Source organism: Camelus bactrianus, chromosome 6, assembly GCF_048773025.1.
Source record: "Camelus bactrianus isolate YW-2024 breed Bactrian camel chromosome 6, ASM4877302v1, whole genome shotgun sequence".
Classification (NCBI taxonomy): domain Eukaryota; kingdom Metazoa; phylum Chordata; class Mammalia; order Artiodactyla; family Camelidae; genus Camelus; species Camelus bactrianus.
The window spans coordinates 25,830,569-25,848,842 of NC_133544.1; the positions used below are offsets into that span (position 1 = coordinate 25,830,569).

At 33.5% G+C, this 18,274-nt stretch overlaps 1 protein-coding gene across 9 annotated transcripts in view; it reads left to right on the forward strand.

Annotated features, from left to right (window-relative positions):
- Positions 1–18,274, forward strand: part of NUMB (NUMB endocytic adaptor protein) — a 157,420-nt gene that overhangs the window by 111,644 nt on the left and 27,502 nt on the right. For 6 of the 9 annotated variants that reach the window (XM_010962556.3, XM_045522739.2, XM_045522737.2 and 3 more), the window contains 2 exons: positions 10,770–10,844; positions 16,216–16,248. In XM_010962556.3, coding sequence (XP_010960858.1) covers positions 10,770–10,844; positions 16,216–16,248 — 108 coding nt within the window. The remainder of the gene's footprint in view (positions 1–10,769; positions 10,845–16,215; positions 16,249–18,274) is intronic. The other 3 variants (XM_074365297.1, XM_045522750.2, XM_045522766.2) reach the window with 1 other exon arrangement.

An 18,274-nucleotide genomic window follows, 5' to 3' on the forward strand; every position in this document is an offset into this window, starting at 1 on the left:
TTGTCCCTTCTCCACTCAGACTTTTGGGATTAGATTATTTTTAGTTTTTTTCCCTTGGTTTCCTATACTTGTAAAGTTTCTATTCTATTAATTTTAGATGGTACCCCTTGACTCCCCACTGCCATATAAGGTAAAAATACTAAAACCCTTTATTCTCTTACCTTCAAACTTAAATCAGCCATAGTTTTATTTTTAACATTGTGTAGGTCAGTAACACTTACATTCTGTCCTACAACCATAAATTGTCTCCCTTTCTTTGTCTTGAGTTGATTATAAATGTTTTCATTGTTATGACTCTTATTAATGTAGCAAGAAGTAATGTGTTACATTTTCTTCTTTATGAGTCCATAATTCATTGATATATTCAAAAGATACTCACTGAGTGCCGGCTGTGTATCAGGCAATATTCTAGGCACTGGGAACACAGGGAACAAAACAGACAAAATTCCTGCACAGTGTGTACATTCTAGTGGGAGTTAACAATGAACAATTAAATATATACAGAGTACCTGCTATATAAAAAGGGAAGTAGGGATTAGGGAAGAGGGTGAGATTTAAATTAGTATGGTCAGGGAAGCCCCCGCTGAAAAATGTGACTTTTGAGCAAAGACCCAAAGAAAGTAAGAAAGCAAGCATTCAGGTTCCTGAGGAAGCAGATTGTAGACAGAGGGGGCTGCAACTGCAGAGGCTCCAGGGCAGGAGAATACCTGGTGTGTTGGAGGCACAACAGGGAGGCCAGTGTTTTCAGAGCAGATGGCACAAGTAGAGATGAGATCCGGTAAGTAGCAGGGTGCCCGGTTATGCATGTAGCTTAGTACTTTCCAATACTGTCAGACCTATCACCTGCATTTTTATTACAAATATTTTATACTCCTTATACTGTACTAAATAAAATGTATACATAGTATAACCTGCTTATGCTTACATAATTAAATATACAAAGAAGAAACAAAAGAAATTTTTAGTAAAGTAATTGAACGTAACTATACTAAAAGACCTAACATAGTACATCTTTACATAGAATGAGATAGCTGCAAATGTAGACTGATATAATATATCGGTAACTCATATAGCACAAATGGATTGCAAATGGTGGTAGTGTCTTCTGAAATGGTAAACAACTTGTGGTAAAAATTCTTACCAGAGTATAGTCTTCCCATTGATTGACACAGCAATTGCATTTGTGCAAAAAATACTGTGTGTATGTAAAATGGAGTTAGGATCTAATCTAAAATAATTCCAAGTAGGTTTTTTAATCTATTACAAGTGAATGTCCAGTAGGGCATTGAAATGTCATACAAGAAGCAGGCTGTCTGTCATCTGTGGCCCATTGCTCACTACCTACCAGTAATTTTCCCAGTCATTACCAAAAATGCCCCCATACATTTCCTAAACCTCCCTTTGAAAAACCACTAGTGTAGGGCCTTGTAGACTACTTTAAGGACTTTAACTTTTATTTAGAGTAAAATGGGAAGCCAATGGAGAGTCTTGAGCAGAGGGATGACTTTGTATGACTTATATTTTAAAAGGTTCTCTGAGTCTTGTACTGAGAATCAATTGTAGAAGAGCAAGGATGAAAGCAGAGAGAGCAGTATAGAGACCACTGCAAAAATCCAGGCAAAAGATGATGGTGGCTAACATCAGGGTGGTAGTAGTGGGAGTGGTGACAAGGCATCAGATTCTGGATGTATTTTATAGATAGAGATGGTAGCATTTATTGATGGATTAGATTGATGAAGCATTTATTGATGGATTAGATTTATGAAGTATCACAGAGAGAAAGAGAAATCAAGAATGGTGCCAAAGTTTTGATCCTGAGCAATTGGAAGAGTAGAGTTGCCATATGTTGTTTTGGGGAAGACTGTTTGTAGAAGAGTAAATTTGTGAATGGAGGTTATCATCAGACATTCAGTTTTGCTTCTGTTATAAATGATATATTTTTAAAAATTTCATTTTCTGCTTATTGCTAATATAGAAATACAATTGACTTTTAAAAATTGAAATATGATTGACATATAACATTATATTAGTTTCAGGTGTACAAAACAATGATTAGATATTTGTATATATTGCAAAATGATAACAGTTGACTTTTATATCTGGTGACCTTGCCAATAAACTCACTTATTAATTCTAGTAATTTACTTGTACATTCTTTTGGATTTTCTATGAATGCAATTATATGTACTGTGAATAATTATAGTTGTATTTCTTACATTCCACTCCTTATACTTCTAATTTCTTTTTGTTCCCTCATTGCAGTTGTCAGAGTCTGGTGTACAGTACTGAGTAGAATTGGTGATACCAAAACTCCTTGCCTCATTCCTGATCCTGTCGCAGTTTATCAAAGATTAAATAAGTCCCCTTCTATTCTTGGTTAAGAAATAATTTTAAAATTATAAATGGAAACTAATTTTTATCAAAAGCTTTTTTTGCACCTATTGAAATGATTATATGGTTTTTATCTTTAATTCTGTTAGGTGGTAAATTACACTTACTAGATTTTTTTTTTGAGTGGTCAACCAGCCTTTCATTCTTGGAATAAACTCAACTTGATCCATATCTATCATGATCAAATTGGGTTTGAGTATATCACTTGGATGACGTTTGCTAATATTTTGTTCAGAAATCTGACATCTATATTTCTGAGACAGATTGGTCTGTTAGTTTCCTTTGTTATAATGCCTTTGCCAGGTTTTGTATTAACATAATAGAGGCTGAATTACAGTTTTGGCAAGGCTCTGTCTCCCTCTGGTTTACTTCCACTCCTAGGGCATACTTCTCCAGGTGTTCCAGCTGAGAGGCTGTAGTATTCACTGGAACCTATCTTTGAGTAGATCCTGAACTCTCATTCTTCACCCCTCAGCAAACTGAAAATGCTAAAAACTCATTCTGTTTAACATGTTCCTCTGTTTCATATAGTTCTTGTGGATTAGTAGTTTTAGAGAGTTGATCAGATTTAGTTTTGATTTTTCTTTTTTTCCAGGAATACTTCATTGGTGGTGTGGACTATTATCATAAAGCACATAATAGCTGATTATCTGTCTTTTTGTGGTGACAGGACTCATTGATGATCATTGCCTGCGATTATTAAATCATTAAGGGTTGTAAAATGATGATACTCCAGTTCTGTCATCCCTTCATTTATCAGCTATAATATTTCTATAAAACAGAATTCCCCATATTTACTGTTTGGTTAGCAGTAGTATAGTTTAATTAGGAAAGGCAGGGTAATTTCATTTATGAAAAAAATACTACGCTGTTAGGAAGATCAGGCCACACTTCAGCGATAGGCAGTGTGACCAAAATGGATGACTCCCCCATTTGATTGACCCTCTTTTTTAAAAAGAATACCGTTAAGTTAATGTATGTAAGCATAATAAACTATAGGTCATTATTTAAATAGGAGGGTTGTAGAGGTATTGTTGAGATAGTTGAATGATGATAGCTCTGCCTGGAACTCAAAAAATCAGAGTTCTATTCCTGGCTCTGTTAATTTACTTAGTTATATGACCTTATCTAAGTCAGTTAACTTTTTTGACACCTGGTGTCACATTTGGAAAGTGAAGTTTTTTAATCTCTCTAAGTTCTTGTAAACTTTAAACTTATGTGACTTGATTTAATATATATGCTTAGTTTAGATCGTTTGTTCAAATGTAACTATACTACAGGTTTGTACTTAAAGGTTGTTCATTTTAGTTTCATTTAACTACTCATTTTTGATTAAAGACCCCAAACAAGTTTGATGTCATGTTCTGCACATCTGTGTCCTATATTTTCTATATAACATAGGCTATGTATGTATGATAATATGCCTTATAGCTTCTTATAAATTAATGATTATTATGTCACTTTTTGTTAATGTTAGGAACTGCTGACTGTATAGTCTCTCACATCAGAGCTCTGCATTTCTTCTCTATGGATAACAGTACCAAAGCAGGGGGAGAATCTACTTTTTAAATAATTTTTTTCAAGAAAAGGAAAAATGACTTAATTCATCCAAGAATGAAATTCCACATGCTAGTTTTTCTAAACTACAGTTTTGTGAATAAAAGTCCCTTACTCAGAGGGAATTTGGAAAAGCTATACGGACAAAGGAAGTCCCAGTGTCAAATATTTTGGCCATTAAAGCATAAATCAGCTGCAACTCTTCAGTGAGATAGTGTCTCAGAGAAGAGAAGAGACCTCTTCAGTAATGTTTTTTTTCAGTTGGCATGTTTTTCTCATAGTCTAGGAAGACACAAGGCTGATTTCCATCTCCATATTTCTAAAATAGATTATGCAACTAAGAGTCCATATATGAGATATTTTTGTTCTCTTCTTCCTCCCAAGTCTTCCCTCCTTTTTTTTCTTGGCTTAAATACCCATATGTGACCAGTTGCATCAGTCAAGATGACAGAATAAAATCCTTTGGAACACTCTGAAACCTGTATTAATTTCTTAATACCTAAAGGCAACTCAGAGATCATAAATCCCTACTTTTTCATTGTATTATTAATATAAAGTGGAAAGAGATTAAATAATTTGCAGGTAGTATTAGAAATGAACCTTAATAAAGAAAAAGAAAGAAAACATGGATATATGATAGTAAAGATAAGAAAGAGGGGAGACCCAATTACAGACTCAAGTATATGAATACTGTATCATTTATGCTGATAAATTTAAATATTTAGATTAAGGATGTTCTAGGAAAATATACACTATTAAAATTAGCTAAAGAAGAAGCATAAAAGTTAAATAGGCCACTAATCATGAGGGAAATAGTTTTGGGGTTTTAACAACTTTCTCTGTCTCCCCCAAAAGACTGAGTATAAATGGTTTCACAGGTCAATTCTTTCACAACCCTGAAGAATAACTGTTATGCTAACTAACTATACCAGAGCACATAGGAGAAAAAAAAAGAGGAGTTTCCAAAAAATTTTAATGACATTAACAAAATCCTGATACAACTACCTAACAAAAATAGCACAAAAACAAAAGATCACAGATCACAGATCAACTCCACTTAAGATGAAAACGTAGGCAGAAAAAAAAAAGAGAGATCTAAAAGTATACTAAAGACCAAAGTAGGATTTAACTCAAGAACTCACAAACGATTTAGTAACAGGAAATTTGATATAGGTCATCACATTGATGGGCCTAAGAGGAAAAAGACTTTATCATTGCAATGCAGGCAAAGTTGAAGGACTTACACTTCCTGATTTGAAGACTTAGTACAAAGCTATAGTAATGAAAACATTGTAGTACTAGCATAAGGACAGATGTATGGAATAATGGAATAGAACTGAGAGTGCAGAAATTAACCTAAACATCTATGGCCAGTTGACTTCTGACAAGAGTACAAGACCATTCAGTGGGGAAAGAATAGTCTCTTCAGCAAATGGTGATGAAACAACTGGATATCCAAAAATTAGTTGGACCCTACCTCATACCACATACAAAAATTAATTCAAAATGGATCAGCAACCTGAATATAAGACTAAAACCCATAAATTTCTTAGAAGAAAGCATAGGGGGTAAACCTTCATGACCACCTTAAGTATTATGGCACCAAAAAGCATGAGCAAGAAAAAAGAAAAACTAGATAAATTGGACTTCATTAAAGTTAAAAAAATTTGTACATCAAAGGATGTTACCAAGGAAGTGAAAAGACAACTACAGACTGGGAGAAAATATTTGGAAATCAAATGTCTGGTAAAAGTCTAGTATCCAGAATATAGAAAAGAACCTGATTTTAAAATGGGTAAAGGGCTTGAACCAAAGATGATATACAGGTGGCCAACAAGCACATGAAAGTATATTCAACACCATTAGTCATTAAGGAAATACATACCAAAACCACAATAAAGTAACTCATTATACCCACTTGGATGCCTCTGCTTAAAAAAATAGAAAACAAAAAGGAAAACAAGTGTTGATGAGGATGTGGAAGAAACTAGAACCCTCTTACATTGCTAGTGAGAGCACAGAATGGTTTAGCTTCTGTGGAAAGTGTTTTAGCAGCTCCTCAAAAAGCTAAACATAGAGTTACCATATGGCTCAGCAATTCCACTGCTAGCTGTATACCCAAAAGAATAAAAAACAGGTACTCCAGTAAATACAAGTACACTCATATCTGTAACATCACATTAATAACACTAGCTAGAAGATGGAAACAGCCCAAATGCTCCTCAGTGGAAGAATGGAAAAACCATCTATGGAAATACTTATTACTCAGTTATAAAAAGCAATAAAGTACCCATACATACTACAGTGTGGTGACCTCAAAAACAGTATGCTAAATGAAATACTTGTGTCAGACACAAAAGGTCACATATTGTATGATTCCATTTATGTGAAATATCCAGAATAAATTAATCCATAAAGACAGAATTTAGGTTATTGGTTGCTAGGGGCTGTGAGGAGGGGCAATGGGAAGCAAATGCTTAGTGTACAGTTTTCCTTTTGGTGTAAAGAAAATGTCTTGGGGCTAGATAAAGGTGGTGATTGTACAACATTGTGAATGTATTAAATACCACTGAATTATTCACTTTAAAATGGTTAATTCTATGTGATGTGGATTACATCTCAATTTTTAAAAAACGTTTAAAATGTTATTATTCAATTCTGATAAATCTTCTTAGCAAAATAAAACTAGCTCTAATACATTCTTGAAATGATTGAAAAACTATCCCAGCTCCATGCATAATGGTAAAACATGTACATTAAATTCAGAAGGAAGATCAGATTGCTCTTAAACACCACTATTATTCAACACTGATTTAGAAATGGTAATAAGTACCTTAGAGTGAGAAAATAAATAAAAACTATAAATGTAGTAAATCTGGATAATGTTTTTGTCTTGTTTGTTTCTGCAGAGGATGTCTATCTGCCCAGGAGAATCAACCAAAAAAAATGTTTTATATGATAGGAAATTCTAGAATTTTGGCTACTTATAAGACAGGCTGAAATCAATAAATAGAAAAACCAGTCAGTTTAGTTGGAAAATATTATAGGTCTGATTCTGGCAGAATGTGGATTAAGCTAACATAGAAATACTCCCAACACAAATATCTAGAAATGCTGACTCTGTTTTCAAACAAACAGACTTTTTTTCTCTTAAATCGTAGCTGAGCTTTCAATAAAGACAGCTCTCTTCAATTACCAGAAATTAAGGGGAAATTTGAGAGCAAGGCAGAAATCATGCTAGCTGATGGAGCAGTCTAAGAGGGAAAGGGTTTGTGAGCTAGAGCTTTTGTTTTTAACATTCATTCTGCAAGTCCTGAACTCATAAAAAGTAAAGAATTAGAACTGAGAGTGCAGCATGGAACAAGAACCTTCAGTGCTCTTTACAATCAGCGAAATAGAGCAAAAAGCAAAAAGCAAAAACCGAAAGAAAAGCAAAAACCGAAAGAAAAGCAAAATCCAAAACAAAACAAAAAACAAAAAAAGCTTGCCTCTACTCACTTCAGAGAGAAAAGGAATCTCCCAGGAAAAATTAAAACCGTGGGTTTGGACTTCATATGCTATAACCTGCATAGTGTAAGAATCTTCGAATTAGTGTACGGTAGGCCTTAGGCTACTAATACACCTGGGGAACTTTTTAGAAACAAATGTAAAAATCACTCCACAATCCAAAATGCATGAATTCCCCCAGAAAAATTGAGCTTCACTGAAGATGAATTTATAATTTTTAAAAAGTTATAAATCATATGTGGAAATGATCAGCAGAAACAAAAGATTCTACAATAAAGGTCAACAAGAGGATTAGCACTCTAAGAAGTTGAAATAGTAGACTGTAAAGGAGACTGTAAAATGTGTATATATAAAATTATTAGAGACATAAAAAAAGGAATTCAACCATAAGGAAAAAAGTTTTCAAAGGAATGGACAGATTTCACAAAGAGTCAAGTCTAAGCTTCTAAAAATGAAAAATATCGTTAGTGAAATTGAACTTAGTAGATAGATTAAATAGTGGATTAGACCTAGCTGAAAAGGCAATTGGTAAACTGGAAAATAAATTTGATAAAGTTACCCAGAATGCAGCACAAGGTTCTGAAGAGAAAATATGAAAAAGAGGTGAAGAAACATGGATGAACACATTAAAAAGTCCAGTAGCACTAGCAGACCTAATGGGAGTTCCAGGTTTAGACTGGAGGATGAATTAATTCAAACCAGTATTTGAATCCTCAGATTGAAGAAGCAAATAAGATAAATAAAAATTAGTCTGATACATCTATGTCCAGTTGAATTTTGACAAGGATGCAGAGTCCACTCAATGGGAAAGAATTGTCTTGTCACCCAGTGGTACTGGGAAATTGGATTTCCATTTAAATAAGAATGAAATTTGATCCCTACCTCACACCACATAAAAAAAATTAATTTGGTGGATCAATGACCAAAATATAACCTTAATTCCAAAAGATACATGCACCTTAGTGTTCATAGCAGCACTGTCTATGTTAGCCAAGACATGGAAGCAACCTAAATGTACATTAACAGATGAATGGATAAAGAAGATGTGGTGTGTATACACACACACACACACACACACACATGCATGAATAAATGGAATATTACTCAGCCATAAAAAGAATAAAATAATGCCATTTGCAACAGCATGGACTAGAGATTATCATACAAAGTGAAGTTAGACAAATATATGTTACCACTTACATGTGGAATCTAAAAAAATGGTACAAAATGAACTTATTTACAAAACAAACAGACTCATAGACATAGAAAACAAATTTATGGTTACTGGAGGGGAAAGGGGCATAGGATAAATTAGGAATTTGGGATTAGCAGAAACAAACTATATAAAATGGATAACAAGTTCCTACTGTATAGCAAAGGGAACTATAATCAGTATCTTGGAATAACCTATAATGGAAAAGAATATACATCTATATATATAGAGAGAGAGATAGACATAACATATATCTGAATCACTTTGCTATACACCAGAAACTAACACATTGTAAGTCAACTATACTTCAATTTTAAGAAAGTCTTCCAGACACTTTAAAAAAAAAAAAAGTGAGCATTCTTGGTGTTTTATATATATTGTTTATTCAAGATTACAGCTGTTACAATTCTTTAGACATTTAATTATCTTGTCCTTAGTTTATGATCTTTATTATTGATACCTCAGGTATTTTGTTACCTAAAGTCTAGCAGTTTCCTAAATTGATTTTAATGTTAGTTTTATGCATTTATTTGGTATTGGAAAGATAGGAGTAAAACTGAAAAATTCAACATATGAGCATATAAGACAGTCCTGGGTTGGGCTACTTGGGTTTGAGCATTGACTAGCTGAGTGACCTTGGGCAAGGTACTTAAACTCTCTATGCCTGTGTTTCCTAGGGCTCTGGTTATTGTACTCTACTATGAATTCCCATTGATTTACCTTCATCCAGGGCCAATTGGTGGGAGAGTTAGAGAAGCGGGAGTGGGTGGAAAGCAGAAGGGGAAGGAGGCTTTTGGCCCCACCTTCCTGGAACTGCATTCACTGTAAATAAAGAAGACAGTTCCCCTGTCTCCCAAGTGTGGCTCTTGCAGGTTTCCTGCACCACCACCACCACCACCACCACCACTGGATTTCATGGGAGCTGGGATGTGAAAGAACAAAGAAAAGAGATAGATAAAAGGGCAGAGGATTCCTATACTCTTCCCTTGCCTGGTTCTTGAGCCAGAGCCAGAGTACTTTTCCCAGAGTTCTCTCTGTGCCATAGCACTCAATTTTGATATCTGGCTGTATTATGTTCAGGCTAGAGGTACCAAAGAGGAGGAGGGGCAGAGAAGGTGAACTTCCAGCCAGTTCAGAAATACCTTGAATTCTGGTGTTCTTCCCTGGTGCATCTTCTGCTCTTTACAGAGAATTCTAATAGGTGCTCATGTATTCTGTCCACGTTTTACCATTTCATTTAGAGGGTGGGACAGGGTAAAGTGTGTCTACTTCATATTACCAAGAACCAGACCCTGAATTTCCTTTTAAAAGATCACTTGAGATACTGCCATTATCCCTTCTACTTTCTAACCCAGCACTATTCCTATACTAATGTACAATTTGAATCATATTACTACCTTGCCAGAAAAGCTTTATTATCGCCCCATTGCCTCTAGGATTAAGTACAGACTCATTTCAGCATTCAGATTCCCCAGCTGTATATACCTCATTGTAGCCAGACAGGAATACTTGCTGGTATATAGTTATTCTACCCCATACCTATAGCTTAATTCTGCCTGTCTAAAATAGTTTCCTAATCTTTCCATTTCTACATCTTCAAATTCTACATATCTTTTACAATTCAAATGCACTACCTTCTTAAAATTTGTTTTAGTTCTCTGCCCTACTACTCTTACGTGTTTCCCATAAAAGGAGTCTGTGATCTCTTCAGCCCTTTAATAACTGTTGTATTTGTGCTTTTTTCGGTGTACACACACACACATACACTTTGTTTTAGGGTTATTTTTATGTCTAGAGATATAGTAACTGTGTCTAGCACAGGCGGTTATGCCTCAGATCCAGTAATTAGGCAGCATTTAGTGTTTATCATGTACCTTTTCACCTACTCCTCTATAACAACTCTTTGAGATCTTTATTCTGAATCTCATTCATATGAAAACCTGAGGGTAATTAAAGTAACATTATCTTAACTCTTCTATAATGGCTGTGAGTTTCTTGAGTGCAGAAATATAATATTCAGTTTTCTGCCACATAATACCTACCATACAACAGCTACTCAGTAAACGTAACAATAGCCCTAACTTTTCTCTTCTTTCTACAGTACCTTGGCCATGTGGAAGTTGATGAATCGAGAGGAATGCACATCTGTGAAGATGCTGTAAAAAGATTGAAAGCTGTATGTATTTGATGGTTGCCAGTGTTGATCTATATGCTGTAAATATTAAAAGATTTTGCTCAGTAAATTTTAGTGACCCACTATCCAGTAAGAACAGTGTTTCTCTTAAGGCAGAAGATGTGGGCTCACTAATAACGAGCACCTTGTGTTGTTCATCTAAAGGTGTAAGTTACAAAGACCAACTTCTGTTTTAGGCCAGACATTACCTAAAAGATATTTTTGATTCAGAACCCATGTTAAACACATGGTATGAATTCTTATAGAAGAATAATATCCTAAAACCAGGATTAAACTATTTCAGTTAGCTTTTTAACCTAACTGTGATAATTCGGTTATAAATTACTGATTTTAAATCTACTATAAGAAACAGCTTTCCAGGAAAAAGTAGAAAGTAGAGATATCTGTGTTATTGGCTTGTGAGGGTTACATTTGGGGGGAACTTATTATCGTGACTGCTGCTCCTCGGTTTCCTTCTCTTCTGACAAACTATGTATTTCCCCTGCCTTGTGCACAAACTTCAGCACGTACTCGAAATGGAGAGTCCTTTTCCAGGATGAATAATGTTTACTTTGCCTGTTATGCCATAGAACTCATCCCAAGCACATGCCTGTGTGTTTCATAAAAGGAGAGAATGGGTTCAGAGTTGATAAAGTTTCAGGTTAAAGTGTTAACTTCATATTTTGGATAGATTTAAAGACTGTTTCATAAGCTCTGACAGCCCTCTTCACAGCCTTCCTTCTCTTCAGTGTGTGGCCTTTCCCCCTTTTCTGTGAAAGCTTTAAGCATTACTTTTGCATGCCCTTGCCCCAAACAGCATTAAATACTTGTTGCTTTGGATTTGCTGGTGTGGTGGGCTGCCGCAACTTTGGCTACTAATGAGTACTTTTTTTTTTTTTTCAATTTGCTTAGTAATCAAAACTTTTCTGCTTCTTGGTACATTCTATATGACCTCTTACATATAATTCCTCAATATAAAAGATATAAAATTAAAGAAGCAATGAACTCAGAGAAGTGGATCATATTTTAGAACAAATGTCTGAATCTGTCATAGAAAGGAAAGGAGAAAAATAATTATAGTATGCCAAAAACTAGAAAAAGACCCCAATATATAGACATATGTACACATAGATGCACGTTACCTCAGATTTTGGTGATTTAAATTCTTAAATAATTGAAGCCTTTCTTAGTCTCTCTGTGCTCTCCAGTTAATCATCATAAATGTTAAAGGAACTTTATAGAATTCCATGTCTGCCTGCATATATTCTCCAGTTAAATACAGCCTCAGATAATTTAATTTTCCAAGAAATTTAAATTCAGTCTCTTCTTTAACAAAGTAATTCTAAATTCACTAGAAGAATAAGGTAAGATTATCTAAGAACACTGAAAAAAGTAATACAGTGATTTTCTCTGCTAGTCATTAAAGAATATTTTAAACATCGTAATACTAATGACTGAAAACAACAGACAAGTCAGTGAATAGACTAGGTAGGCCTGAAACAAACTTTAGTTATTAAAATCTTACAATTTATATAACGTTTCAAAGGGAACTGTGGAATGAGCCTTTGGAAAGTCTTTTAATTCAGAGTATGTTTTCATGTTTACTCTAAATAAGGAGAAACTAGGGATGGTTAAGTTTGCCCAGAAGATGATTAAGAAGTGTGGTATTTAGTTGTTTTGATGAGCAGTCAGTCCTCTTAACTGTCTAGTTATTTTTTTTCAACCTGTTTTTAATTAGAAACATCTCTTCTTTATATAGGTAGTATATATTCATTCTATAAAATGCAAATGAACAAAAACAGTGCATAAAATCACTTGTAATCCCAGAAATAGCCAACTATTCACTGTCTAGTTTTAAAACAGAGTTTTTAGTTGAGTAAGTCTTTTTGTTTCATTTCACCTTTTTGTTTTGAACCAAGGAGATTATAAACCATAAGCATTATTTGAGGACTATTTAATAAAATTTTATTAGTTTTTATTTTCACCAGAAATAGGAAACAGATTACCACTTGAATATCTATGCAGTGTCCGGCACATCATAGCCACTCAAAAAGCATTTCTGGAATAAATATTCATTAAAACAACTTAGTCTTCAATATGTGGTCAAATTGAATCTCACAATAATCATCATAACCATTTGTTATATTCAATATTTTAAAGTTTATGAAACCCTTTTGCATATCTCTAAAAGATCCTTATTTCCCTGTGCCCTTTATGACTAAAATGAAATTTTATATATATTGATTGCTTTTCTGGACATGCTTAGACTTTTGAACTTTGAGGGGAAATTGACCACTTCTGAACTTTCGATTCAAGAAGTTCTTTAAAATTGTCCAGACTAACCCTATCCAGGAGACTTGGAGCAAGTGTTGTATAATAATTTTACATAGGCAAACATGTATTTTTATTTTAAAAGATAGAATTTCTGGGAGACTAGTGCCAATTTCCTATTTATCTTACTCAGTGAAGCTTCCCCTTCTATTAATATCCTTTCTAATGCTGTATGGAAAAGCTTGCAGAAACTTGGAAGTCTTCAGATGTTATTCTTCTCAGATCATGTTAGTCCACAAAAATTTGTGATTTTTATTTTCTTTTTATATTTTTACTATGCAGAAATTTCTAGATGTCTTGTCCCCCTCTTACCAAACATTCATCTAACAAACACTCCAATCTGCTGTGCCAGGTGCTTATATTGTGCCAAAAGCAGTGTGTCTGGAGATTTGTTTGTTTTCATAGATGATAAATCTTCCTCTTGGAATTTCAAATAAATGGAAGCAAATGTAAAAATGTACAAACCTACAGGTTAAAGAAGAAATAGCATGCCTACAGAAGAAGTTTGAATGCCAAAAAGTTTTAAAATTTTAAGAATTACAAAAGCTCAGATGTACCAGTTAAGTAGGAAAACAAACTTTTTTTTTTTTTTTTTTTTGGTTGGGGAGGAAAACAGACATCTTAAACCTATCACTTGAATGATCTTTGAACTAAAAATGTAACATTCTAGTGCTTTTTAAGTTTGTGGGGCATTGAGGAAGCAGGATAATATGCAAGCACAATTTTTTTTTTCCCTTGAAGTTGTCCCTCACAATTTAGGATTACTTTAACTTCAACCTACTTTTTAAAAAATTTTATTTCTTTTTTTTAATTAAACAATTTTTTAAAATTTTAATTCTTTTAGTGGTGGTATTTCATATTAAGTGCTAAGCATGCACTCTACCACTGAGCTATACCCTCTCCCCTTCAACCTACTTTTAATTAGAAACATCTATTAAACATTTAACTTCAATTAGAAGTTAGCATACTTAATATTCTCAAATGAAAAGATATTATAACTAAACAACATGCTTCTCAGAGTATAAACGTGTTTAATTTCTTTTTTACTTTGTATGCATAGACTTATTTACAGCTATTGCAATTTGTTTCCTCTGTGGCGTAATTTTACAAGTTAGCCACGTAGGGACTTAGATTGTATAGGATAGATAACAGAAATGGCTACTGCCCATTTCCAGTGCCTTTATAGCATAGTTAGTTTCAAGGTGAGGAGTGCTGTCATTTATCAGTCTATTTTGTAAGAAGTATATAGGGCTTTTGGTTGCCTTGTTTGACACTGGTCCAAGATGCCCTTCCTTCTAACAGGTCTTATCTTCCATTGTCTCTGTAAATGTTTCTCCCTCTCTGTCTTGGTTTTAGACTAGTTTCATTATACTACCAGTTTCTAATATGTTGGTTTTTTATTCACTATTTGATATATTTGTTTTAATGTATGTTCTTGTTTTAGCAGGTAAAAGAATCATAACTTAATTTTTTTAGTTAATATTATTTTCTAATCTAGTAACTGTCTTTTTATGCATTTTGCATGGCAACTTTTTTCATTAACATCCGAGGTCTTTTCTAAAAAGAAGGCAAACTCCATGTTTAACAAGAGCTTTTCGGGAGCTAAATTAAATATTAACAGATCTCCTTCCCTCATTTCCGTATCCCTAAAGGATGGTGAACCTTTTAACTTTGGCTGCAACTTTAGAAGCTGGTAGTTACTTAAAGCTAACAAAGCTAGGGTCACCAAACTTGGCAGCAGAAATAAGCTTAGTCTTATTTCCAATAACTATACCCCAATTACTTTATTATATTTGCAGCTTAAGTTTGAAACATTTTGTGGAAATATTTGATGCTGTTTGTGATTTTCAAAACCTAGAGAGGAAACAAGCTATTCAGTGTTTGAGAGTATTGAATGAGTTTATAATCTGAGAGAGGCAGATTTCTGTACAGTTGTCTTTTTCTAGACATTTACCCAATAATAAAAGCAAATTGTAAATGGCAAAGGCTTAAAGTATAGTTCCACCAAAACTAGGAGATGTTAAAGCTAAGCTAGCTGGGTGAGTTAGAACTCATCTACTTTGTGTAAGTTCTTCAGGTTTTAAAGGTAGTCAGTTTTCACAGTTTGTATATGCTTAAAAATTGATGCTGGGACCATAGACAGCTATGTCTCTCTTGTGTACATAGTTTCAGAATTGTATATTTATAATTGTGAATGCAAGTTTCTTTATTCTAAAACAGTAGCATTTTTAAAAAGAAAACATCCCTATTCCTCAGATTTCATTTGACGTTCACAGATGTGGTTTGGCTCCCAGATATATTTTTTCCCCTCAGCTCCAGTGAAAGCATTGGTCTTGTGTTCTTTATAGATGATTTATTCTGTGTTTGAAATAGAGCATATCTATTATTTCCCTATCATTGTTGTAGGATTGATCATCACGCACATACCTACAAATCGATCCTAATGCGTAAGGATTCTCTATGTGACATTTTGAATTCAGCAAGAAAAAGTCTGCCAAGGACCCTCCCTGCACACTCAAAATTTAATTTTATGTGTGATACTTTCTAATGTTATTATGTGGTTATTTGAATGTGGACTGGTTTTTTAATTGGTGACCTCCACATATTTGACCAGTGATTTTAAATTGAAAAGTATATATGGAACCAATCTATTTACCACCCACTATTATAAAATTTTAAATATAAATCTTACCAAACGAGTATGTCCTAATCTTTTTCTCTGCTGCCAAATTTGGATAATTTCTATTTTAAGGGGAAATAGAGAATACTAACTAACTAACTAGTTGCTCTGCATGGATACAGGTTCTGATTTCTTTTCACTCTTTCCATAGATTCTTAGGCCATACAGTATGTTTCCCTGCGTTTTCACGCACCCTTCCTTTTTCCTTGTCACTCCTAGTATGGATAACTCTTTAAAACTCTCACTCCCTCCCCTTTTCCTACTTTGCCCCTTCCCAACCTCTGTATGTGCTTATTGCTGTGAAACCCTGGGACATTTAGCCCGTACAATAATAGCGCTCGACTTGTCCCCCTGTTCCTCCAGGAAAGGAAGTTCTTCAAAGGCTTCTTTGGAAAAGTAAGTTTGATGCCACATTTGTGCTTGCTTTATAAGGAGTTACACCCCTAGTATAGCACTGACATACTTTTTTAAAAGTACAGCTTTGGTATCTTTATAATACAGGAATTGATTTGACTGAATATAGAAACTAATGAATTGGAAAGCTGCTGTCTGTGTGTCTGTTGATACTAAATCTGATGATTTCTAGGAAAGTCTAATAAATAAACCAAGTAGGTTAAAAAAGGATTGTCTACCTCAAGACTAGGTGTTAAAATAAATTTAATTTGATCTTGTAAAATTGTTCATATTAGCATATTAGTTGAGTTTTTTAACAAGTGGATTTTATTTAGTGCTCAATGTTGACAGAGAAATGAGAAGAAATATTAAATTCAGTTGAAAATTAAATGTATCCCAGATTTACATTCATTGCTATTACTTTTTTTCAATCTAAGTTAAATTTCAGATGAAATAAGTGAAAGTACATCAGCTTATCTTTGGGGATCCTATGATTTTTAACCTGGGATGCTAATCTAAGAAAAACTCTTAATTAGTAGTCTACCAAATATCAGTTATATGTGGAATGTTTTTTAGGTAGATACTTTTCAAAGAATGGTTGTTTAATGTTCAGATTTCCTTAGAATTAAGACTGTAAATTAGTCTTAGGTGACTATAGGATGACAATACAAAAATAGATAAATACATTTCTAACATTTTTGTGTCTAAGTATATCATTGTTTAGTTTTGAGTAAGTGCTACAAAATAATTCAGACCGAGGCAGTATGAGAAATAAAACTACTGTCATGGAATAACTGAATGTACATTACTAAAAGTTTACGTGAATATAAAAATCCCATCACAGTTTTTCACTGGGCGGTTTTGTTACTTTGGAAATTTGTTTTAAAGAACAATCAGTTTCCATTTCTTTCTCAAGTAAATATTTTAGTTGTAACCCTGTTTTTTTTTTACATATTCTTGTTTAGGTCATCTTTATACTAATGTAAACAATTTTGAAGGATTTTAGATTGAATGGTTTAATTTAGTAACTTCTGTCAATCTGAAATAAAAAGGTACATAATTTACCCACACATGTCATAATAAAATTTTTTAGTAAATATTTTGAGCCTGAGTCAAATTAACAGGTCCATAGAATGTGGAATCTATCTATATCTAGAAAGAATGAGTCCTGTAGACATTTGCATCATTATAAATAGGCACTGTAATTGTTAAGCAGATTTTTTGTGGAATATTCTTTCCCAAATAGAATTTCTCAAAGCAATTTCACATCATTATCATCTAAGTGATCAGTTTTTAATTATGTCTACTTTAGTAAAACATTGATTTGGCTTATAGAAAAAAACATGTTAAAGTAAAATTTTTAAAAGGTTATATAACATGTTAGAGAACAAAGGTAGCTCTCACTTGAGATTCAGTCCCAAGGTGGCAATATTCATTGCTATATAAAATGGGGTCATGGTGTATCTAAAGTGTCACTGAACTGGGTGACACTGCATTTCTTAGCTGTTTTCATTGCATTTTGCTACATGGTAAATGAATATGGCATGAGAAAGAAAACTCTGAATTATCTCACTTAATCCTTAAAATAACCCTGAAATTATTATTCTTCCCAGTTTTACAATGAGAAAACTGAAGTTTATAGATGTTCAGTGACCTTCATGAATCCACAGATGTGATAAGTGGTAGAAGCTAGGGTTTGAACCCAGATAATCTGACTCCATAATCTATACTCTTAATCATTATGCTGTACAATCTGTTTTCAGGTTATTTATAAGCAAAGTTTAAAAGATTAACCTTAAAAGATGGTAGTAAATTAAAAGCTGCCTGGAAACTCACTTTTACTTTTTAACTTTTTTCTTTAAGGTAGTAATTTAATTTTGGATTTTTATCTCTGGTCAGTTTACTTTTTTATTGCAGTTAAAGCTTTAAATAATCTTTTTCGGTGGTTCAAACTATCATTTTATTTATTTGGAAATATTTAAATAATACTAGTGAGTTTGACTCCCATAGAATTTCCTTAGAAGATACT